General features: G+C 41.1%; 1 protein-coding gene across 11 annotated transcripts in view; it reads right to left on the minus strand.

Annotated features, from left to right (window-relative positions):
- The window catches only part of LOC134359947 (FK506-binding protein 15-like), an 81,227-nt gene extending 58,295 nt beyond the window's left edge, over nt 1-22,932 (minus strand). Inside the window, exons 1-10 of one of the 11 annotated variants that reach the window (XM_063073821.1) lie at nt 22,807-22,932; nt 12,327-12,460; nt 9,400-9,481; nt 7,994-8,063; nt 7,785-7,859; nt 5,404-5,502; nt 2,978-3,127; nt 2,477-2,545; nt 1,358-1,501; nt 227-369 (exon numbers count right to left, since the gene is read on the minus strand). In XM_063073821.1, coding sequence (XP_062929891.1) covers nt 227-369; nt 1,358-1,501; nt 2,477-2,545; nt 2,978-3,127; nt 5,404-5,502; nt 7,785-7,859; nt 7,994-8,063; nt 9,400-9,481; nt 12,327-12,460; nt 22,807-22,862 — 1,022 coding nt within the window. In that variant the 5' untranslated portion in view covers nt 22,863-22,932. Of the gene's footprint in view, nt 1-226; nt 370-1,357; nt 1,502-2,476; nt 2,546-2,977; nt 3,128-5,403; nt 5,503-7,784; nt 7,860-7,993; nt 8,064-9,399; nt 9,482-12,326; nt 12,461-21,173; nt 22,313-22,339; nt 22,665-22,806 lie in introns of those variants that run through there. The other 10 variants (XM_063073823.1, XM_063073822.1, XM_063073827.1 and 7 more) reach the window with 10 other exon arrangements.
- Between the last annotated feature and the right edge of the window lie 2,253 nt (nt 22,933-25,185).

The following is a 25,185-nucleotide window of genomic DNA, read 5'->3' on the forward strand; positions in this document are numbered from 1 at the left end:
CAGAAGCCAGAAGGTGGTGTGTTTGAATCCAAACATTTGTACTGTCCTTTCTCATACTGAGAATTCAACATCAGATCACACCAAGCATGTTAGAATTAAGTCCCACATACAAACGAGAAGTTACGATCTTAATGAGAAACTCATCGACCTTGATCAAATTGTAAATAGGAACCTTGGGAGTGGGCACAGGACATGTTGAGCTCACAACATTCTACAAGTTTCCTACCCAGGTTTTGGAGGTATGGACACTGGTACTGGGATTGCACTTTCCATTGCCAAGTTTTCAACACTGGGAGCTGGTGACGATGCAACTGAATCACGAGAACTAATACTCTGCTTGTCGATTCCTGATTCCTTTGCAAATTTTACCTGTAAGATAGAATAATGCAGTCAAACTCCGACTACACAAACACGAAACACAGGATCCAACAACTCACATATATGTTCATTGATCAAAATAAATCAGTATTTTGTTGACATGTTTGTGCAATGAAAACAGGCATCCCATTTAACACAAAATCTATACAATTCTTAATAAGTTACACTACATCCAAAGTACCAATCTCCAAAACAAACTTATCAATACACATTCACCCAAATCCACCACCCTTTCATTGATATAATTGCCTTTTATTGTCCAAATTATCAACAAAAGCATCATTCTCAGCTGCTAAAGGTTTCAGAAGTAGCTCAAACTTAGTCATAGAGAAGTACAGCACAAAAGCAGGTCCTCCAACCCATTTAGTCGGTGCTGAAACCATTTAAACTGCCCTCTCCCATCGACCTACACAAGGACCATAGCCCTCCATACCCCTACCATACATGTACCTACCCAAACTTCTCTTAAACGTTGAAGTAGAGCTCACATGCACCACTTGCGCTTTCAGCTCATTCTACAGCCTCACGACCCTCTGAGTGAAGAAGTTTCCCCTACTTCTCACCTTTCACCCTTAATCCATGACCTCTAGCTGTAGTCACACCCAAATTAGTGGGAAAAAAACCTGCTTGCATTTACTCTATCCGTACACCTTATAATTTTGTATACTTCTATCAAATCTCCTCTCAGTCTTCTATGTACCAAGGAATAAAGTCCTAACCTATTCAATCTTCCCATATAACTCAGGTCCTCCAGACCCGGCAGCTTGTAAATTTTCCTCTGTACTCTTTCAACCTTATTTACATCTTTCCTGTACTTCAATTTCACTAAATATGATCCAGCAACTTTAGGGGGTGAATGGAGAAAGTCCCCATTAATCTCTAAATTAGCCTTGTCATGGGAGTTTAATCTCAGGGATTAAAAATCCATTTATGTTAATTACTAGTTCATTCCATTACCTCAGTCTTAAATGCTACTCACCCGTTTAACCTCCACCTCAAAGACTAGTGTGGCATCAGGTGGAACCTTGTTTGGCATGCCTTGTGATCCATACGCCTGACTCGGAGGGATAATCAATAGCCTCTTTGTATTTTTCTTCATTCCCAGCATTCCAATTTCCCAACCCTAAAAATATGGCAATTCCAAAGTTAAACAAAATACCTCCAATAAACTAATGTAGAAATAAAAATCCAACAACAGTAAAAGTGATCAGAAAACTATTTGGAAATCATGGAAACCAAAACAATTCATTTGTGTCTTATCCATTTCCAATCTGGCTAAGGTGTCTGTGTGTATGATCACACTGTGCTATTGTGTTAAAGTATAGGCACTGGTACTGAGTAACAGGCAAAGGCTTGCAGAAGCAGATCACAAGAAAAAGTGGAAGGAGAAAGAAGCCGTCAAAATCTGAGGGAGATCCATTGAGAGCAAAGCATAGGCCAGTAACTATGTTTTCCTTCAGTCTCCATGATAGATAGGACAGTAATGCTACAAATCAAACTAAATCTAAAAATTAATGAACAGCTGAAATAATATTTATACCAGAAATGTTAACACATGACAAATGGCACCAAAGCCAAACAAGCAGATGGCCCCAACAACTTCCACACAAAGTTAAAAAGCAAGTCCCTAAATTTGGGGATGAAACTTCAAGATGGGATAGCAGCACTGGACTCAAACTAAATCAGAGATCTGCTAAGTAACTGAAGGCCAATGAGGGTATTTGAGCAGGAGAAAATTTTTTAAAGGCCACTAATTTGAAATACATAGCAGCTAGCAGTAAACAAGGTCCATAACCAATGATATCATCAGAAAATGTCATCTTCTAAACCAAGATGAACTACCCTGAGTGAGGCACAAGGGTGATAGCCCCAACATTAATAAAAAGTGAAGAAAATAAGTAATGAGGGAATGACAAATCAAAACACATCCAGTAACACAAAAGAAATCCACATTTGATACGTGATTATCAGTGATTGCAAACTCTAATATCACAGACTTAAATGCACTGTATTTATTACAATATACAAACATAAACCTCGCACAATTCGATTTTCCTTATACAGACCCGTGTGTCATGCATTCCCCCACTTAAGCTACCTTGATCACTTTCCCTGATCCTAGCTTCAATCGCAGTAATTTGTCTTTGTTGACATTCGTATCAAACACCTGAAAAGCAAAATGAAGAATGAAGATTTCTCAGCCACAACAGAGCAAGACTTTTTGATGATTTTCCATTATCAACCATCTCATGGTATTCGGCATTCATCTCAGTAATTGTATTAGTTTAGGAAACGAACCAGGATTGCTGTGCATGGACACACTTGGAGCCAACAGTGAAAGGTTTCCATTATGTCACCCAGGCCTTTACCATAAATAACTGTTTCACGGTACTACTTCATTTCCCTTAAGTATATGAAGTCTGCAAAAATAATTATCCAGTGTTTCATGTTCAAAGTTTTGGTGCAGATGCTTATTTTGATTTTAACAATGGCCTACCTACTCTAAAAGAATAAACCATAACACTGGAGGGGAGAAACAGAGTACAAATCAGTAAGACCCCATACCAACCCAATTTCATTTCAACTCAGTTAACCCTACCTGTCCAAATGTGTTGTTCTGGTAAAGCCAACCCGTGTATGACACTTCCAGAGAGTCACCTGTTTCGACAGCTTGTCCATCACCAGGGATCAGATCCTGGATCAGCACAGATTCCAGTGATGAGGTGGAGTTGCATTTGGCCATGCACAACTGCACAGAGACAAAGTACAGAATAAAATTGGGGCAGGACTCTAAGAATGCATTCTAACAATGGTTACAGTAAGAACTTGCCAGAGCAAAATTTTCAGTTATAGCTACTGTGACAAATCATAAACTATGACGACACTACCAGGCGGCCACTTTTACAATGAGCAAACTATGTTCTCTGAAAAATTATCAGATCAGTAATGAAAATATATCTGGTCAGTTCAAACTTTAAATCAGGTTTGTATGGTATCAAAAGACAATGCCCGATTGCTTAACCAACTCAGAATGCCAGAAAATTATATTAACCATCAAAAGGTTTAAAAATATGAGAATATTGTTCTTCCTCAATGTTTAGAATGGTCTTCCAGATTAACTAGATAGCAAGAGTGGATCTAATCATCATTTTGTGTGAACAGTAGGTTAAAAAGAACAGAAGTACTTGCACATCAGCACCTGGCATACTGCATACACATATTCAGAACACAAGCAGCAATAAGCCATATGACCATTCAAGCCTATTCTGCCATTCAGTACAACAGATGTGCTGTGCCTCAAATCCATGGCGGCCATCTCCTCAGATTTCCCTGTTACCCAAAAATCTATCAGCCTCAGATCAGAACATATTTACTGACAGCATCCATAGATCCTTACAGTAGAGAATTCACTAGAATTCACTCTGAAAATAGGTTTTTCTCCTTCATTGAAAGTGGTGTCACAGGTAGATAAAGTCATAAAGAAAGCTTTTGGCACATTGCCCTTCATAAACCAAAGTACAGAGCACAGGAGTTGGGATGTTATGTTGAAGTTGCATAAGACTTTTGGTGAAGCCTACTTTGGCGTACTGTGTGCAGTTTTGGTCACCTAGCTACAGGAGAGATGTAAATAAGGTTGAGAGAGTACAGAGAAAATTTAAAAGGATATTGCTGAAGCTGGAGGACCTGAGTTATAAGGAAAGATTGAATAGGTTAGGACTTTATTCCTTGGAACATAGAAGATAGAGAGGAGATTTGGAAAGGAATACAAAATTATGAGGATCCATTAGTCTTGCGAGACCATGAATCTGCGCCTGGAAAGTCTTCACTATCCAGGGCGCAGGCCTGGGCAAGGTTGTATGGAAGACCAACAGTTGCCCATGCTGCAAGTCTCCCCTCTCCACGACACCAATGTTGTCCAAGGGAAGGGCACTGGGACCCATACAGCTTGGCACCGGTGTCGTCGCAGAACAATGTGTGATTAAGTGCCTTGCTCAAGGACACAACATGTTGCCTCGGCTGGGGCTCGAACTCACGACCTTCAGGTCGCTAGTCCAATGCCTTAACCACTTGCCCACACTAAAATTATGAGGATATAGATAGGGTATATGCAAGCAGGCTTTTTCCCACTGAGGGTGGGTGGGACAACAACTAGAGGTTATAGGTTAAGGGTGAAAGATGAAAAGTTTAAGGGAACACAAGGGGAAATTTCTTCACTCAGAGCATTGAGAGGGTGTGGAATCAGCCGCTAGCACAAGTGGTGCATTGAGCTCGATTTCAAAATTTAAGCAAAGTTTGGGTAGGTACATGGACGGTAGGGGCATGGAGGGTTATGGTCCCGGTGCAGTTTGCTGGGGTGTAGCAGTTTAATGGCTTGGCACAGATTAGATAGGCTGAAGGGCCTGTATTTATGCTGTACTTTTCTATGACTCTAAAATTACCAAGTGTTAATCCTGTGATCATGCTTTGTTCTATAGATTAGTTTATGAGAACACTCAGTCCTCTTTTATTGTCATTTAGACTTTACTGCTGGCAGAATAAACTTGATAATATATACTCATTTGCTAATCATATCATACCAGTCTAAACTCCACTCACAATGCCTCAACATGATTTCACAAGCTTCTAACTGCCTTCACGGGGATCTAAGCGGCAAGTCTGAAGCCATTTAAGTTATCATCCACCCGCATTTTAGTGGGTAGTACAGTAGCTGCAGAACAAGCAAATAATCCACAAACTATGTACTACAAATCCAGGAGCTCCAGCATCAAACTCTATATTTTCTGCAGGAGTTTAAGAAAAATGACAATGCTTCCTCCTAGACTTACTAACAACACTTTTGGAAGAACATGGCAAAACCATTCACTTTAGATCACAAAACTTCAGTTCCCTCACTCTACATTTCTTGATGTTCTTAAAAAATAAAATCAATTGAAGTCTTGCTAAATTTTGCTTTTAACCTATACCTTGAAACATAAATTATATTCTTTGATGGCCATAATCCCACAAACAGCATCTAAAGTTTACCTGTTTGCTGAATTCCACCACAGCCTTCTCGGATTCAAACATGATTGACCAGTTCTGCCTCTGATCATCATAAAACATGCAGTAATTATTGGCTTGAACCTGAAGGGGAAAAATATTAAAATAAGTTTAGATAATCAGAATGGCCTCCAATGCTCATTTGATGACACACCTGAAGTGGCTTTGGCATAGCTACTTTCAAAAGTTGTCCTCAACTAAAGGTCTAGAATTGGTCTCGTCATCCTGGAATTGAGAAGAAAGGAAGGAGGAGGTGATCGCAGTAAGAAGACAGTTGAGAGCAGGAAAGCAAGTTAAAAATCAAGGATCCCACTGCTAATTACCACCTAAGGGTCAACAATATTGAATAGCTGAAGTCTGCAAACTTCTATAATTTGTTGAAGGGCAAGATTCATCTTATAGTGTGAAGGGCCCGCACTGTGCTGCAATGTTCTGTGTTCTATCCTTCAGCTCAAACTGGCCACTGGAGCAAGTTAACAAACAACTAGAATGACCCAAAAGCATGACACACTAAACTAAAAATATAGCCATGGGTCAGAGGATGGACATACAAATCACATCTGGTACAACTGTTAAGTTTAGGACTAGGCCTTATAGCCCTGACACTGTCTGATCCTCACAGACTTTGATTCCCTAGACTTAAAATCTCTAACTCAGCCTAAACAGCCCAGAATTCTAGTCATGAGGCAGAAGATTCCAAAGATTCACAACAGTATGGTAGCGCCAAGGTAGCAAAGTGGTTAGCACAACACTATTACAGCTTGGGCATTCTGGAGTTTGGAGTTCAATTATGATGTCTGTAAGGAGTTTGTACATTCTCCCAGTGAACCTCATGGGGTTCCCCAGAGTGCTCCAGTTTCCTCCCACGGTCCAAATTGGTCACTGTGAATTGTCCTGTGATTAGGCTAGTGTCAAATGGGTGAGTTGCTAGGCAATATGGCTCATTGGGCACAAGGGCCTATTCCACACTGCATCTCTAAATAAATAAACCCCTGGAAGAAATTCCTCCTCATCCACGTCTTAAGGATCAACTCCTTATCCTGGAACGATTACCCACTAGCTTTATATACTCCGTAAAACCTCCTTAGAACCTTAAGGATCACTTCTCACTCTTCAAAACTCTGGAATACAAGCCCAAACTACTCTCCCTTTTCTCATGAAATCAATTTCTTCATCATTGGAAACCAGCTACTGATGCTGCTCTGTAATGCCTCTAAGGTAAGTATACTTCCTAGAATGAGACCAAATCTGTATGTATACTTCAGCAATGGCCTCAAAGCTCTATACAGCAGTGACAAAAAATTTGCTAGCTAGCCACTTTCCAATCAAGGCCAACATTTCATTTTCCTATTTAGAACGGTGCACATTATAAAGACAAGTCCACTGTTCTAAATTTGAACCATGGTGATTGAACAGGACAAACCTTCAGCTGAGAACGTACTGTGTTTATAACTCAGCACACAAATCCATCTGCTAACAAGAGTACATGGTCCAAGGGTACAACTGCTAATCAAAAGAAACCTAAAGAATACCCATAACAGAACAGCAAGCTTCCTTAACCACTGTCAACATAAAGGAAAGAGCCTTGAACACACTACTCCAATTAGTAAACGTAGAGTCTTAACCAGAATTTCAATAATACTCGTTTTAAAAAAAGTAATACAAAATTCAAAGTAATTTTAAAGTTCAAAGTACATTTATTATCAAAGCATGTATACGTTATACAACCCTGAGATTCGTCTCCTTACAGGCAGCCACAAAACGAAGAAATCCAATAGAACACATAAAATAAAAGACTGTCAAACACCCAAAGTGCAGAGATTTAAAAAAAAACAAATCTTGCAAACGATAAAAGTAAGCAAATTTAACAAATTTCATGACACATGCCTGTGATAATAAAGCCGATTCTGAAATAGCATTCAGAACAAAAGTGAGTGCACAGACACGAAGCCAGGTATCACCGCTGCCAGTTCAGGAGCAGGACACAGCCTCAGCTCAGCGCAAACCTTGCCTCTGGCCTCAACACCCTGATCTTTTCAAACTGGCCCAGTGCCTAAAATGTCCAAACCGCGAGTCGTTCCTTGCTCTTAGACCTGGGCATAAAGATCATCTGAAACCTCCAAATTCTTTATTAGTATGCTTTCATTTGAAATACCCTGTACTAATGTTCATCTAATTCTATTATATTAGCCTCAGTAACTCCCTTCGAACAGACATTGATCTTACTATTAGCACCAAAGATACTTCCATTTGAATAATATTGAAAGATGACAAAGAACTGACTTTCAATTAAAATCTCAACAAATATCAATCATGAATGGATACATATATCCAATAACCACAAAACCAAAGAAATAGTTACTTACAGTAAAAGTAAACGTTGAAGTGATGCGAGCAATGGCAATCTTCTTCTGTTGACTAGCGTATAGCAGAATCTTGTACTTGTAGGGATCAGAGAATAAGGAACTGATTTAACTTCCAAGAAAAATACACAAACTCACATTCACTTTATTTATTAACTGAAGAAATAAACACATCATACTGTACTTTTGCTTTTCTGATCAAGAAAACCTACCTCTCCTGAAGCATGGTTTCCAAGAATTGCTGCCCCCAGCTTCCCTTGCTTCACATACTGACCATTTAGGCTGCAACACAATAAACGTAATCAATAACTGAATTGGAACATCACACAGCCTCTTTTGCCTGCTTATCTATGATATGAGTGAACTAATCCTTTATAAAACTAATACTAAATTAAAGTACTGCGGGGTTGCAAAAGCACAATATATTTTATCAAGTGTGTCTTAATAAAACAGCTCAACATACTGTGCACATGTATTTTTCTAGCACCTCAAATGTGACAAAGATCCACATTTGGAGCACTCACATCATTCCTGTACTTTGTCATTGGGCAAATCTAGACAGGAACTAGATGTTTTCCATCCAATGATGCCTGCATTCATATCAAGGCTGATGGAAAAGCAGATTTGGACACGTTTGAAGAAATCAGTCAGAAATTCCACTCAATGCCTGAAGCCTACACAGCATCATCAAGGATGCAGTGCACGACTGATGACGACCCTGCAGTAGGCCAGCATTCACTTCAATGTGTAATAACTGAGGCTGATTCAAACATCCTGGTCTTGGTGTACCCTGTATTCAACATGGTGAGGAAACCTTACAGGGCCTGATAATACTTATCCTGCAGCAACCAACCATTAGATTATAGATACAAAGAATTGGTAAGAAATAAAAACACAGAACATTCTGCAGATACTGGAAATCTTGAGCAAAAACACAAAATGCTGGAGGGATTCAGCAAGTCAGACAGCATTTACGGAGGGAATAAACAGTTTCAGGCTGAGACCCTTCATTGGGATCTCATCAAATGAAGGATCTTGGCCCAAAATTGTTGTTCCTTTCCACGCCTTGTGGTGCACTGGGAGACAACCTTGCCGTTTCTTTAGCACTTGTCTTTTTTTTTAAATGCTAGCTCAACACTCAACCTAACACGGGTGAAAAGCGTGCAAGGAGCCAGGCGAATTCGGACCCGGGGCCACTCGCCTCGAAGTCCAGTGCGGATGCCACTACATCACCAGCCGGCACTGGCCAAAAATGTTAACTGTTTATTCCCCTCCACAGATGCTTCCCAACCTGCTGAGTTCCTCCAACATTTTGTGTGTGCTAGCTAGAAATAAAATATTCTTTAATAGTCAAGGTTGGTGGATAATTACCAACTATAAATTAAAATCATACATAAAAGCCTTAGAATAGATTACTTGAGTCAAATTAGTACAAATGCCAAATGACATTTTAATTAAAATTCTACCACACCTCTACACAATAGAAACAGTTGAAAACTTTGATTCAAGTGCCACTCAACCATACGCTGTTTCAATCCCAATACTGTTACTACTTCACACTATAATTCAATACCATTGGCCAGTTTGAACCAGTCATTTCCTCCCCAAAAGGACTTACTATTGGTACGCATGCACAGCAGTTGCAAACAACACAGCCGGAGGGCCACCAGCAGTTGGCGGTTTTTGCGAACTTACTCCTGCTGAGGAAAAATATAGGATTTAAAATAAACAAGGCCCTCTGGAATTAGACAGCTGTAAACAATGAAATTGTAATCCTGCAGTGAACAATTACAGTGAAGCATCGCATAACTTAGTGCATGACGACAAGCACAATGTCAATTGTCAGGAGTTAGTTGGAGTACCCCAAACTCAGATATTGCAACATTATCCCCGTTCTTACATGATTACCTGAAAGCAAGCGCAACACAATAGAACCTTTCATCTTTACTGAAGCAGGAGACACAGGCCTCATTCACAACACGGCCATTCCACCACACTCATTTGACCTTGGCCATGTAAGATGACTAAAAGGATGATGCCGTGAGCCAAAGCCCCAGTACAGTAAACTATTGATAAAGATAACAGAAGCTGATTGTTTGTGAGAAATGGATTTTACAAAAGTTGTATGTGAAAAATATTGTGGTGCATTTGGGTGGGGACATTTCTGAGAGGATAGCACCATGCAGTATCCCTGAGCAAATTTTTTTGAGATTGATTCAGCAAAATACAGTTTCCTATGCCATAAGGCTAGAGGACGATATACAGGTAAAATAAAACTTTGCCAAAATAATTAAACTGAAGAAGGTAATTAATATTTCTAAGTCCCTTAATGTTGTCAGAGCCAGAAGGGGTAGTGAGAATAAGCTCTCGCTACCTATTAAATGCTCCCAATGATGTGCATCTCAAATAGCCTCTGACGACCAAGTCCAGCTCCTGGCCTTCACATGTGACTGAACAGCTTAGCCTGCAAAACCATTTCTACTGACAGGAGAGGGGACAAAGATGGATTACTGGCACTTTAAAAACCAGCTGCATCAGATAAATGTTGCTCATCGGCCATAGTTAGCTCATCTAGAAGGAAGACACTGTTCTCTAACCTCCACTGCCTTGTGATAATACCCATTCATGGGGAAGTCCTCTGGAGTAAAGCCCAAGGAAAAATCTGCAGCTGGAGTCCCTAAGGCAGTCTTATGTTGAGTTCAACACTGATTGGTAAGTCCTATGATGCCCCTGGTGCCAAACTGTACTGGTTTCTGCCGTTCCTTTGGAACGATCAGCTGCATGGAGAGGAGGAGCCTGCTGTATGGGCAATAGCTGTCCTGTATTGTGCACCTCAGCAAGGACACAACATCCATGGCTGACCCAACCAACAGAGAACCTCATCTTAAATGTTTTCAGCAGGCAGTAAGTCAGAAATAACATATCCAGTTTTGGCAAGGGATATAGCAGCCTTTGAAATGGTTTAGGAAAGATGCAATTTATTTTAAGGTCCCTAGATAGGTTGAAAGAAAGTTGGCTTTAAGTACAAATATAAGCTTTAATTAGATTACAGTAATTAAAACAATGAAGGTGATCGGATTCATTCTCAATGGCTGTGCTTAGAAAGACTAGTGAATGGGTCTCCCCAAACTACAGAGGAACTAGAAATAACTGGAGGTACATTTTTTTTTTTAAAAAGAAATACATTCATTGTGCAGATAGAAGTGTGGACAGTAAGGAACTACCTTCAGCAAAGGAAATAAGCTCCTGAGATGGAGTCACCATCCACCTCTTGGAGTCACAAAGAATCGAAGGTTTATCCCTGAAGTAATATTCTGAACAACTGAAGAAAAATATCACAGGTATATTAATCTAATGTGGTCTTGTCTTTAATATTTTCTTTGAGTAGTTCAGCTTAGGGGAGTAAAAAAGCTGCTCGACCGGCAGCATTAATTATTCAACCAGGTTAAGAAAAATCTTCTTTCCTATTGGCCTGGAAAAAAGATTCCACACAGGTGATAATTAACTGAAGCACGGAGGGTGAAGGCAGGAGGCCATAACAAAAACTTCTGAACTACGTCCAGCCAGAGTTGACACCTTATCACAAGGGTGATCATGACATCAGTAGCACTGTCATTTCATGGATACAGGCTTCAGACAAATTCCCCAGACAAATTTCCCAAAAATTATCCCGAGGCATTTGGCCTCTGAAGAATATACAACTGCAGAAGGCACAGGGGACAAAGCGGAATAAGAGATTATGCATTGTAACTCCACAGAACAAACAATACTTAATTCTCTTTTATTAGACTTGAACACATTTAGTCCTGCAACATTGTCACTGCATTTCTGTATTACAACAGTAACACAAAAAGTATTTTACTGGTTGCAAAGTGTGTTGGGATAACCTGGAGTGCGAGGAGGTGCTGACATAAATACAAGTTGTTTTTCTGCTGTTCCCCTACAATATATGTCAATAGCAATAATCATCTGGCATCACAGCAGATAAAGTTTCTGCAAATGATGGCACCATCGTTTCCATGTGTTGATTAAAATGCTACTATAAAATGATCCAACTTCAGGAAAGTCATAACTCATGGCAGGTTACCCAAGCAAGGAGTGTTTGGTTGTGACACTGAATGGCAACAGTCCAAACTGACTGCAACACACAAGGCTCACTCCTCCATTATCTAGATATTCATATAGAGGGTACAAAAAAGATGATAAAGAGGAAAGGTTACTGAATAACACAAGTATCTATGTTACATCTATAGGTTTCACACCAGTGAAAGTTTTCAGGATAAAAACAGGAAACAACATTGTATGCTTCCTAAACTTGGTTTGTCTTATCTAGATCTTGACAGAAGAACTGATTTAAACAAGCATCAGTCACAGAAGATACACAGATATACAACTGCCAGCTTGCTTTGTTATGGTTGAGCATGAATAGACTGTGCGCCCTGCCTTGTTTACTGCACCTGTTACATAACTGTCAAAATTATTTCAAATTCTGAAAATGTTTCTTACCATATTCATTTGTATTACAAATAAAATTTAAAATCTTACACTTCTCTAATCCAATTTTGCTACCTGGAGCTTGTGCCCCTTTCTTCGGCTGCTTGGGGGCTGTGTACTGGAAGGAGTCATTTCCTTGACCTGTGGTAGCTTGATCCATGCCAAAGAGAGAGGCCAATTTGGCCCTGCAGGGAGAAAGGGTACAAATTTAGCAAAGCACCTAAAAGGAGGCCACAACCACCTGGGAAAAGGAAAGAAATTAACTGCTGCCTGCATTACGACTCCCTCATGAGCCGTCTATGCTTTTTGAAGTACAAATCTAGTCAACTTAAATCAGACAAGTTTCAAAATAGACATGAAATACACATTTCTTGGTAACAGCATGAACTGACAACTGAAGCAAAAAAAAAGGCCACTTCAGTATATCCACTTGAGGAAAAATGATTGTCAATTTCTCCAAGTGATCAACTTGTCCATTCAGCAAATATTACAAACTGTGAGATATTTCAACTCCACTAATCACATTGTATTGATGAGAAATTATGGTATAAATGCAAAAGGCATGATTTATGAAACAAAATAAAAGATCTGAAAACTCTATCCCTACACATGATAGGAACCACTAACATCAATGATGGATCTACTTGTTGATTGATTGATAGATATACGGCACGGAATAGGCCGTTCTGGCCCTTTGAGCCATGCCGCCTGTTAAACTCCTAATTTAATCACAGAATAATTTACAATGAATGACTGGTACGTCTTTGGACTGTGGGAGGAACCCACAGCATCTGGAGGGAACCCACACGATCACAGGGAAAGCGTACAGACTTCTTAAAGGCAGCAGCAGGAATTGAACCCCGGGTCACTTGTACTTTAAAGCATTGTGCTAACCACTACAAAACTGTGGTGATAGTTCAAAGATATAAAACTTACAAAATGAAACAGCACATGAAGCCAAAATGGTATATCCCTCACACTGTCATTCATACACTGTCAGTAGTATCTATCCACAGCATTATGTTCATCCACTTTAGGAATCATTTCTCAAATAATATTACCAGTTAGTCACAGAATACAGCTGAAGACGAGTGTGGCACCGACAGATGGTTGAGAAACTACTCTCAACCACAAAGACTGTGAGTCGTTATGCTACAAGACCAACAGGCAGAGCTTTGCCTTGAACTAATCCTCGATCCCATGTAGCAGTATGATCTACATTTAAGTTTCTACATACATGCAGCACCATGGTAGGGGGAGGGAGTTCAGCACTGACCCTTGGGTTTCATTCCACATGTACTCACTGTCCCAACGTCCCAGCATCTCAGACATGGCCTGACGAGTAACAGTGCAGAGCCACAGATCATCCAGACAAAGTATCACAAGGTCATGCAAAATGCAACAGTCTCATTGCAAAGCAAACACAGAAATGCAAGACTCAATCAAGCTAGGACTCGTTCACGGCTGCCTGCCGGCAAGCTAATTGAAAGCACAAGATGTCTCCTAATAGAGTTAGAGTTTGTTCCGCACTAGGTCAGGCACTTTTAAACACAGTAGGACTCATATGCTTTCATTCACTCCTTTACGACAAAATACTTTACTCCTTTACTAATTGAGAACCACCAGAACGACAATCAGAATCTCCAACTACCAATGGAAAATAAAGTTTCTGAGATTTCATTTTCTTCAAACCAAAGTTGTTTGTAACCAGCCTGTGGAAGGACACTGACAGATCAAGCAAATATCAAGGCCTCCTTTAAGTTTAAAAAAAATGACATCATCATTGCTTCATCACTGGGCCAAAGTCTGGAAACTTTCAACCCAAAGGACAGATGAACTTTCGCAATATGAATCACAGATGGCCAACCACAAGGCAACTGGAGAGGAACAAATATCAACCCATAGGCATGGAATTAGCAGTATCTGTGAAAAGCAGTTTATTTATTGAGATACAGTGCAGAACAGGCCCCTCCGGTCCTTTGAGCTGCACTGCCCAGCTACCCTCAATTTAGTCCTAGCCTGATCACAGGGCAATTTACAATGACCAATTAATCTACCAACCGGTGGGTCTTTGGACTGTGGGAGGAAATCGCAGCACCCGGGGGAAACCCACACGGTCACGGGGAGAATGTACAAACAACTTGTAGGCAAGAGCGGGAATTGAACCTTTGTCACTGGTACTGTAAAGCACTGTGCTACTCACTACACTACCATGTTGCCCTAATTTGATGTGCGCACGCTGGTTAATTTAAGAAACAACGAACCCCTTGACCAGACATAAGCATCTCTAAAGTGAGATCTCAATAGTAATAAAACAATTTAACATAATCCTAATGTGGTGACATTGGAGTTTTCAAACTCATTCATTTCTTGCCCTCACATTTCTATCTGGACTTGTGCACAGATGTATGCGTGTCAAAAGCAACTGTAATTGCAGGCATGATATACTCCAGGACAGATCACGGTTACAGAAACCTGGCAATCTTCAACCTCCACCTTTTAACACATGCAACAGCATTTTGATTTTCCATTCCATTCTGTCTTTGGCTTCCTACATTATTCCAACAAAGGCCCACTAAAGCTTGACCATCTCATCTTACAGTAAACTACAGTCTTCAGGACTCCATATCAAATAGCACTATTTCAAATAATTAGCCGTTTCAGTCAGAAAGTCATCAAGCATGGAAACAGGCCCTTCTGCCCACTGTATCCATGCTGACAATTAAACATTTACTAACCCTATTTTTATTTTTATTCTTTCCACATCCCTGGGAATACATCCAAGTTCTGAAAAACATTACTAAAATTCAGCCAGATACTTGAAGAAACAAAGGACTAAATTAAAACATTTTAGTGGGAATTATTAAAAATATAAATCAGTATTTTCATTTTAATAAGACCATAACACCCTAAGACATAGAAGCAGAGTTAGGCCATTTGAACCATTAAGTCTGCAACACAATTCCACCATGGTTGATTTATTATCCCTCTCAATCTCATTCTCCTGCCTTCTCCCTGTAACCCTTGATGCCCTGACTGATCAAGAATTTATCGACTTCTGCTTTAAATACACCCAACGCCTTGGACTCCACAGTCACCTACAGCAATGAATGCCACAGATTCACCACCCTCCAGCAAAAGAAATACCTCCTCATCGCTGTTTTAAATGGATGTTCTTCTTTCCGGAGGCTGTGCATTCTAGCCCTAGACTCCCCCACTACAGGAAACATCCTCTGCACTTCCACTCGGTCTAGACCTTCAATATTCAATAAGTTTCAATGAGATCCCTCCTTATTCTTCTAAACTCCAGCGAGTACAGACCCAGAGCCACCAGACACTCCGAAAACATTAACTCTTTCATTTCCTGGGAAAAAGACTGTGACCATTCACCTTATCAATACCGTTCATGATTTTACGTACATTTCTACAAGTCAACTCCCTCATCAACCTCCTGTGTTTTAAGGGGAAAAATAGCTATTCATCCTCTTCTAACACAAAACCTTCAGACCGAGTAATATCCTCATGAATTTTCTCTGCCCTCTTTCCAGTTTAATGACAACCTTCCTATACTTGGACGACCAGAACTATAAAATAAGACAAGTATGGACTCAACAACAATTTGTACAGTTACATCGCAATTCTTGTACTCAATGCCCAGACCGACTTCGCTCTTCACATACAGCCTTTTTCATTTTTTTCTTCTTTTGTGGCAAGATAAATGAACAAATTAATAAGATCTCATTGCTGGTGAGTTCCTTTACGAGAGCATAATGCTAATAAGGACCTTTGTCTCTTACCTGGACTGTTCTATTGCAATTGGAGGGAATTTAACTGAAATTAGCAATAAGCAGCAAATTAAACTTGCTCAGTCACAGAAATTAACAAAAGCATACTGCAAAGCTGAGAAAATTAATAAAGAAAAACTGTTACTTGCATTTATTCAATTATAAGCAATCAAAGTTTATCCATCAGATGCCACTGTCTTTCTAGTTAATCTTCTTCCTGTGTTATATACCTCCAAGAGGACCACAACCTTGTCATGGTTTGGAGGCTTGTGTGCCTCAATGACCTGGCTAGAGTCAGGGCTTTATGCTTCAGCTCTTGGTACGGTCACCCATGCCAAACAGGTCAAAAGGTAGAGGCCAGACTAACAGTGGTCCACCGGTCCTCCAGGTTCAGGGCTAACGAACAGGTAAAACAAAGTTGTTACGGAAACATCAATGAGGAATCCTTCAACATCTGAGTGTGACAGTATTCCTGAATCTCCACCCAGGACTTGAAAAGTGAGAAGAAGCTTCTAACATGATGAAGGAAGCCCTGAACACTGCCAGAAATGGAGGACCTTCAGTGCTGTCCTAAGCACTAAGAGCATAATGGAAAGTATGTATGTTATACAACTCTGCTGGACAATCATCCCAGAACCTTATCCAGCTCAATAATGAAGATATATGCAATCCTTGTCAGCTTTCACCAGAAACATCAATTCGGATACAAATTCATCTGAGCCAGAAACAAATCAGGTACAATTTCAGTGTTTGTTCAATCTTTATTCAGTTTTTCAAATTATCATCAGGACTTACTGCATCACCATAGTAAAGCAAAAGTAATCCACTTAATCAGCATGCCTGGATTAAAATTTTCACCCTCACTTTTATATCCCTTAATAGCATATTATCCTGAAGGATACATCATTTTCTTCTCTATCAATAGATAGTGTCTAAGATGGCTCCAGAAAGAGGACTTTAAAATTTTACAATGGTGGTAAATTCCATTACATTCTTTCCCCCTTTGGGTGGATCCATGTTGAAAAGCATTCAACTTATTGCAAACATCAGTGTTGTTTCCTCATCTTCTGCTTGCTTCCTGCTGTAAACTTATGTTATAAAGATCAAGTACACACTCTAAGCAGATGAGCTTACAGCATAGATCTGTACTTGGAGCTGTGATGTTATGGCCATTACAGAGACTTCGATGGCTCAGGGGCAGGAATGGCTACTTCGAGTGCCAGGCTTTAGATGTTTCAGAAAGGACAGGGAGAGAGGTAAAAGAGTTGGGGGCATGGCACTGTTAATCAGGGACAGTGTCACGGCTACAGAGAAGGAGGAAGACATGGAGGGATCATCTATGGAGTCTCTGTGGGTGGAAGTTATGAACAGGAAGGGGTCAATAACTCGACTGAGTGTTTTTATAGACCACCCAATAGTAACAGGGACGTCAAGGAGCAGACAGGGAGACAGATTCTGGAAAGGTGTAATAATAGCAGGGCTGTCATGGTGGGAGATTTTAATTTCCTAAATATCGATTGGCATCTCCCGAGAGTGAGGGGTTTAGACGGGGTGAACTCTGTTAGGTGTGTTCAGGAAGGTTTCTTGACACAATATGTAGAAAAGCTACAAGAGAAGAGGCTGTACTTGATTGGGAAATGAACCTGGTCAGGTGTCAGATCTCTCAGTGGGAGAGCATTGTGGAGAGAGTGATCACAGTTCTATCTCCTTTACAATAGCTTTGGAGAGGGACAGCAACAGACAAGTTAGGAAAGCATTTAATTGGAGTAAGGGGAAATATGAAGCTATCAGGAAGAAACAGAGAGATCTAGGAATAATGGTGCATAGTTCCCTGAAGGTGGAATCTCATGTGGATAGGGTGGTAAAGAAAGCTTTTGATATGCTGGCCTTTATAAATCAAAGCATTGAGTATAGGAAGTGGGATATAATGTTGAAATTGCACAAGGTATTGGTGAGGCCAAATTTGGAGTATTGTGTACAGTTTTGGTCACCAAATTATAGGAAAGATGTCAACACAATAGAGTACAGAGAAGATTTACTGGAATGTTACCTGGGTTTCATCACCTAAGTTACAGAGAAAGGTTGAACAACTTGGGTCTTTATTCTTTGGAGCATAGAAAGTTGAGGGGGGGACTTAATAGAGGTATTTAAAATTATGAGGGGAATTGACAGAGTTGACGTGGATAGGCTTTTTCCATTGAGAGTGGGGGAGATTCAAACAAGAGGACATGAGTTGAGAGTTAAAAGGCAAAATTTAGGGGTAACATGAGGGGGAACTTCTTTACTCAGAGAGTGGTAGCTATGTGAAATGAGCTTCCAGCAGAAGTAGTTGAGGCAGGTTCGATGTTGTCGTTTAAAGTTAAATTGGACAGCTATATGGACAGGAAAGGAATGGAGGGTTATTCCTGAGTGCAGGTCGGTGGGACTAGGTGAGAGTAAGAGTTCGGCACGGACTAGAAGGGCTGAGATGGCCTGTTTTCGTGCTGTAATTGTTGTATGGTTATATGTATTCTGCAAGTATGTGAAGAGCAAGAGCTTAAGACTTGAAAGAATAGGACCCATCAAGTGTGACAGTGAAAAAGTGTGTATGGAACCGTATGAGATAACACAGGTACTTAATGAGTACTTTGCTTCAGTATTCACCTCGGAAAAGGATCTTGCCAATTGTAAGGATGAATTACAGTGGGCTGAAAAGCTTGAGCACGTAGATATTAAGAAAGAGGATGTGCTGGAGCTTTTGGAAAGCATCAAGTTGGATTAGTCACCAGGACCGGACCAGATGTACCCCAGGCTACTGTGGGAGGCGAGGGAGGAGATTGCTGAGCCTAACTGGCGATGATCTTTGCATCATCAATGGGGACGAGAGAGGTTCCAGAGGATTGGAGGGTTGCTGATGCTGTTCCATTATTCAAGAAAGGAAGTAGAGATAGCCCAGGAAATTATAATTAAGTGAGTCTTACTTCAGTGGTTGGTAAGCTGATGGAAAAGATCCTGAGAGGCAGGATTTATGAACATTTGGAGAGGCATAATATGACTAGGAATAGTCAGCATGGCTTTGTCAAAGGCAGGTCGTGCTTTACGAGCCTGATTGAATTTTCTGAGGATGTGACTAAACATATTGATGAAGGTAGAGCAGTAGATGTAGTGTACATGGATTTCAGCAAGGCATTTGACAATGTACCCCATGCAAGGTTTATTGAGAAAGTAAGGAGGCATGGGATCCAAGGAGACATTGCTTTGCGGATCCAGAATTGGCTTGCCCTTAGAAGGCAAAGAGTGGTTGTAGACGGGTCATATTCTGCATGGAGGTCAGTCACCAGTGGTGTGCCTCAGGGATCTGCTCTGGGACCACTACTCTTCGTGATTTTTATAAATGACCTGGATGAGGAAGTGGAGGGATGGGTTAGTAAGTTTGCTGATGACACAAAGGTTGGAGGTGTTGTGGATAGTGTGGAGAGCTGTCAGAGGTTACGGCAGGACATCGATAGGGTGCAAAACTGGGCTGAGAAATGGCAGATGGAGTTCAACCCAGATAAGAGTGAGGTGCTTCATTTTGGTGGGTCAAATAAGATGGCAGGATTTAGTATTAATGGTAAGATTCTTGGCAGTGTGGAGGATCAGAGGGATCTTGGGGTCCGAGTCGATGGGACACTCAAAGCAGCTGCGCAGGTTGACTCCATGGTTAAGAAAGGATATGGTGCATTGGCCTTCTTCAATCATGGGATTGAGCTTAGGAGCCAAGAGGTAAGATTGCTGCTATATAGGACCCTGCTGAGACCCCACTTGGGAGTACCATGCTCAGTTCTGGTCACCTCACTACAGGAAGGACGTGGAAACCATAGAAAGGGTGCAGAGGAGATTTACAAGGATGTTGCCTGGATTGGGGAGCATGACTTATGAAAACAGATTGAGTGAACTGGGCCTTTTTCCCTTGGAGCGACGGAGGATGAGAGGTGACCTGACAGAGGTGTATAAGATGTTGAGAGGCATTGCTTGTGTGGATCGTCAAAGGCTTTTTCCCCAGGGCTGAAATGCCCAGCATGAGAGTGCACAGTTTTGAGGTGCTTGGAGGTAGGTACAGAGGAGATGTCAGGGGTAAGTTGTTGTTGTTGTTGTTGTTTGTTTTTTTTTACGCAGGGAATGGTGAGTGAGTGGAATGGGCTGCCAGTGATGGTGGTGGAGGCGGATACCATAGGGTCTTTTAAGAGATTCCTGGACAGGTACATGGAGCTTAGAAAAATAGATGGCTATAGGTAACCCTAGGTAATTTCTGTAGTAAGGCCATGTTCAACACAGCTTTGTGGGCTGAAGGGCCTGTATTGTGGTGTAGGTTTTCTATATTTCTATGTTTCTATGTTACACAGGGCATTTGGAATGGCACTTTGGTGGAAGGAAGATATTGCTGCTAATAGAGTACCCTAAACAGACAGGAGGAAAAAATATATGATACAAAATTTAGTTATTTATCTCTTCTCCTTTAGAAGCTTCCAACTACACTGTGTTCCCTGTTTTTAGCTCTTTTTCTCCATTTTTAGTTCCATTTCCTCTTCAATATGTCTACATAGTAAATGTCTTTCAGACATTGGCTGTATAATTTTAAATCTCTATCAATTATGTTAAGAGCTCAGATTTTAAAGTCACCTTTCCTTGAACAGTTCAATTAAGGTAGGTTATAATGGTGGCACAATATTGAGGTGCATGAGGTTTTATTAGCAGGGATATTAACTGAGATACTTTGACTCAAATTACCCTCAGAAAGAAATGCACAGGTTTCCAAGCCCAAATACTTCAAAGTCATAGTTGCTTTGCCCACCAACTTCCTGCAGTCTGTTACAGGTTGGATAGTTTGCTTTAGTTCTATATACAAATACTTTCCACATTATCTTTTCAAATGTGAAGAAATACCAATATTGCACAATATCTCAATACAGTTGTCATTTATTGTAAAAAAAAAATCCCATGTTTCTATTGCTCAGAAAATGTTAAACATCCGCAACATTACCAATTGGGACTCATCTGTGAAACTTTGTGACAGACTTATGTTCAGTTACACTTACACAACATGATTAACATTAAACGTTCCAAAGTGCTTCAAAATTCAACACTGACTCACCATGAAATATTAAGGCAAATAAAGGAGGAAGAACCTCTCCAAGTCCAACTCTAAATCTCCATCATGAAGGGTGTAAACAGGTAAGGCCGGCCAACAGGGCTCTGCTGAAGCTGTGTAGGACAACCCCCCTGTACAGTAGATTACAGATGCACTCTAGCCATAGAATCGACTTCAGTGGACAATGGAGTCCGGAGGTCATCGAAGGCCTACGCTCCACTGGGAGCCAATGGCCCAAGTGAGTAATGGAGGGAGAGTGTTTTATTTCCTTTTTTTGGATCTGAGTTGCATCAGCAGAGCACACACTTATTGCTCATTTGCTCTGGAGAAGATGACAGGAAGCAACCTTCTTGATTTATTTCCAACCATCCAGTAAAGGTACTCCCAACAGTTTTATTGGACAGAGTTCCAAGAGTCGGACACAGTGACGAAGGAAACTTCTATGAGCATCTTTCCACTTGAGATCAGTGTGTGACATGCAGCTAACTGTATTCCAAAGTCAAATTCCGAGAACAAAGCAACCACTATACACTGGTGGCACACGGTGATTGATGGGATCCCAATCAAACAGTTTGCTGTGTCCCAGATAGTTTGAAGCTTCCAAACAGTTGCCCGAGCTGCATTCCATCAGGCTCCTGACTCGTGTACTGCAGGTGGTAAGAGAAGCCTTCAAGCGACAGAGGAGTCACGCATTGCAGGATACCCAGTCTGACCTGCTCTTGAAGTCATGCCATTTATGTGGCCGGTCCTGCTGAATTTGTGGTCATTGGTGACCCCAAAATATGGACTGTAGTGACACCAATGTCAAGAGTAAGTGGTTAGATTCCCTCTTTTGGGCAGATTCATCGATTACATATTTTTTTGAGGCATGGGCATCATTTGACCATGTCTGAACATTGTCCAGGTCCTGCTGCACGCATTGCTTGATTTGTTGTTAAAGTCATGAATGGTAATGAACACTGCACAATTAGCAAACACTTCCCCTTATGACCTTACAATTTGGAAGAAAATCACGGATTACAACAAGAGGAAGTTAAACGGTGTACCTAAAAGAAATGCCATCAACCCTAGATAAACTATACAATACCAGAGAAGTGAAGAGTACAGGGATATGGAGAAGCATAGAACTTGAAGCAGTCCTGCAAATCATACATCATTATAACACATACCTCGACTGCATCTGGATCAATGTCCTTCAACAAAACTTCCAGCAGAGTAATGTGACAGCTCGCCAAACACGGTCTCTCATACTGCTGGCTTTCACGCGCAAATAATAAAAAAAAGGCGGACTGTACTTGATTTTGTTCCAGCAAAGGTTTCAGAGGGGAAGTAGGTCTAATTAAGTGTTTAGCAGGAAGCCTCCAACTCCAACCTGTTGGAAACATACAGCCAAGGAACAAGTCACATCAGCTTGAAGTTCTAGAATAAAGTCAAACCAAGGACGGCACCTCGTCTACCTCATCTTCCAGCTGGCTATCCGTTGAGTTAGTCCTACCTTGACCGACGGCGGCACGGACGGGAAGGGGGAAGCGCCCGCAGGCCAAGTACGCACCGGTATAGAAGCCAGCGGATCCCCTCGCTCTCACGGCCTCAGCTGGAGATCAAACCAGGAGAGTGCCGCCGCCGATTCACTCACCCGCCACTCGGTGACAGAAAATCCACGTCGTCATCGTCGGCCGCGAACAAGGACATGACAACCGCCGCCTCCGCCACTCACTCCAGCACGCCGGCAGCAGCGTCAGCTGACACATCACCTGCTGCCGTAAACACGAACCAACTGTCGCACCAACTGCCGCAAAGTAATTCTTTTAAAAAACGGGGTTTTAGCGCCATTTGGGTTTGCGCATGCGCAGTAGGGCGCCAGGGGTTAGTGAGCGGGCAGGCATGCGGCAGCGGCGGGGTAATAAATTCCGTGCTGGATTATGACATGAGCGGCGGAACTGGGTTCGGATGAGAGAGTGCCGGAACCTCAATAGTGCGAACGGAACTCAGCAAACATCTGCTGAGCTGTTTGGATTTCTGGGTTGTAAGAGAACAGATAATTGATAGATTGATGCCAAAGGAAATTACAGTTTTGCAGTAGCATTACAGGAGCACAGATAAAGATATTAGAAGACAAGTAGAAAGAATAAAAAATTAGTTACCCCAAACTGTCTAACGGGGGGGGGGGGTCATCGCTTTCCCACCTGTAGGTCGACATATTATGGAGAATCATGGCCGAGGGTAAGAATGACTTCTTACAGCGCTCTTTGGAGCAACACGGTTGTCTTAGTCCATTACTAAGAGTGCTCCTCTGCTCAGCCAAGGTGGCACACAGAGGATGAGAAACATTGTCCAGGATTTTCCATGGGGTCCTTTGCGCTATCTCAGCCTCCAGTGTGTCCAGTTTGACTCCTATAATAGAGCCAGCCTTTCTAATCAGTTTATTGAGCTTGCTGGCATCACCCGTGTTAATGCCATTGCCCCAGCACACCATCACATAGAAGATTGTACTGTCAACAACAGACTGGTAGAACATGTGAAAGACAGGCCTGCATACTTCAAAGGACCTCAGTCTCCTCAGGAAGTAGAGGTGACTCTGTCCTTCTTATATGTGTTGGTGCTCCACTCAAGCCTGTCATCCAGGTGCACCCCCAGGTACTTGTAGATCCTCACCACGTCCATGTCATCATCATCAACAGTAATAGGGAGCAATGCTGGCTTAGTCTTCCTTAAAGTTCATCACCATCTCCTTTGTCTTACTAATCTAATGTTGAAATGCAGATGATTCGGCTTACACCATTTAACAAAGTCCTCCACCAGGGCCCTGTGTTCATCCTCCTGTCCTCCCCTTATAATTGGACCTTTATAACATAAGTATTCCCAATGGTGAACTACTGTTTTCCATCAATTAAGCCATACTGATAATCCACCTTCGTCACAAGCTTCCATAACAAAAATTATATGTGTTGTCTGATCTAAATAAAGAATGGCAATTGTTCAAAAGGATAAGGAGAAAGCTGGGAACTGCAGTGTGGTTAGTAGAATTGACAGAAATTTAGGTTTTTATTTCAGCAGACCAATTCCTGCTATGGCAATCTTGGTACAGGAAGGTCGGGATCAACGAGATCTGCAATCACTAGTGTGCAGGTTAATTGAAATGTACTAAGTTCCAACAGGGCTCAACAAGCATGGTGCAGGAAGTATGTTTTCCTTGGTTTGTCCCAGCCTTAGAATACAAGGTATAATACCTAGTCTGAAAAGAAGGAGACTCTCTTCACTTAAAGGGTGGTGAACATGGAGTCTCTGCGACAGAAGACATGAGAAAGCAGTAGCCCAGAGTTGATTGGAAAATAACACTGGCAGGAATGATGGCAGACCAGCTATGGCTGGAATTTCTGGAAGCAATTCAGAAGACACATGATATTTACATCCCAAAGAGGAATAAGTATTCTAAAGGAAAGATGACACAACCATGGCTAACAAGTCAAAGCCAACATAAAAGCCAAAGAGAGGGCATATAACAGAGCAAAAATTAGTGGGAAGTTAGAGGATTGGGAAGCTTTTAAAAACCAACAGAAAGCAACTAAAAAGCCATTAACAAGTGATGCTGTCTTAGTTTGGAGAAAATTAGAAGTCGAACCTTTGAACCTATGTTTGATTTTGAGAAAATGATGGGGTTCATTTGTTTGTTATTATAATTTGAGTTAATTGATAGATTTTCTCCACGATCTAATTGTAAATTTTTGGTACTTTTTTTTCTTGCTGGCGGTTTGATGTTTATCTTTAGAAGCTTCTTGTATGATGCATGGCTCCGGGGTTTAACACCTAATGGGGTTTTTTCCCCACTTTTTCTTGCTTAGTAGGGTTTTTTTTTAATCACAAATTTTTTTTCAATCTTTAAAATAACATTTTTTTCTTGAGACATTGTAAGTGTTGCTTACTTCGATGTACTCGTGTTAATTTTGGATAATAATAATAATAATAAAAAGATTTGAAAATGAAAGCCATTAACAAGGTAAAGATGGAATGAGAA

Source organism: Mobula hypostoma, chromosome 21 (genome assembly GCF_963921235.1).
Source record: "Mobula hypostoma chromosome 21, sMobHyp1.1, whole genome shotgun sequence".
Taxonomy (NCBI): Eukaryota; Metazoa; Chordata; class Chondrichthyes; order Myliobatiformes; family Myliobatidae; genus Mobula; species Mobula hypostoma.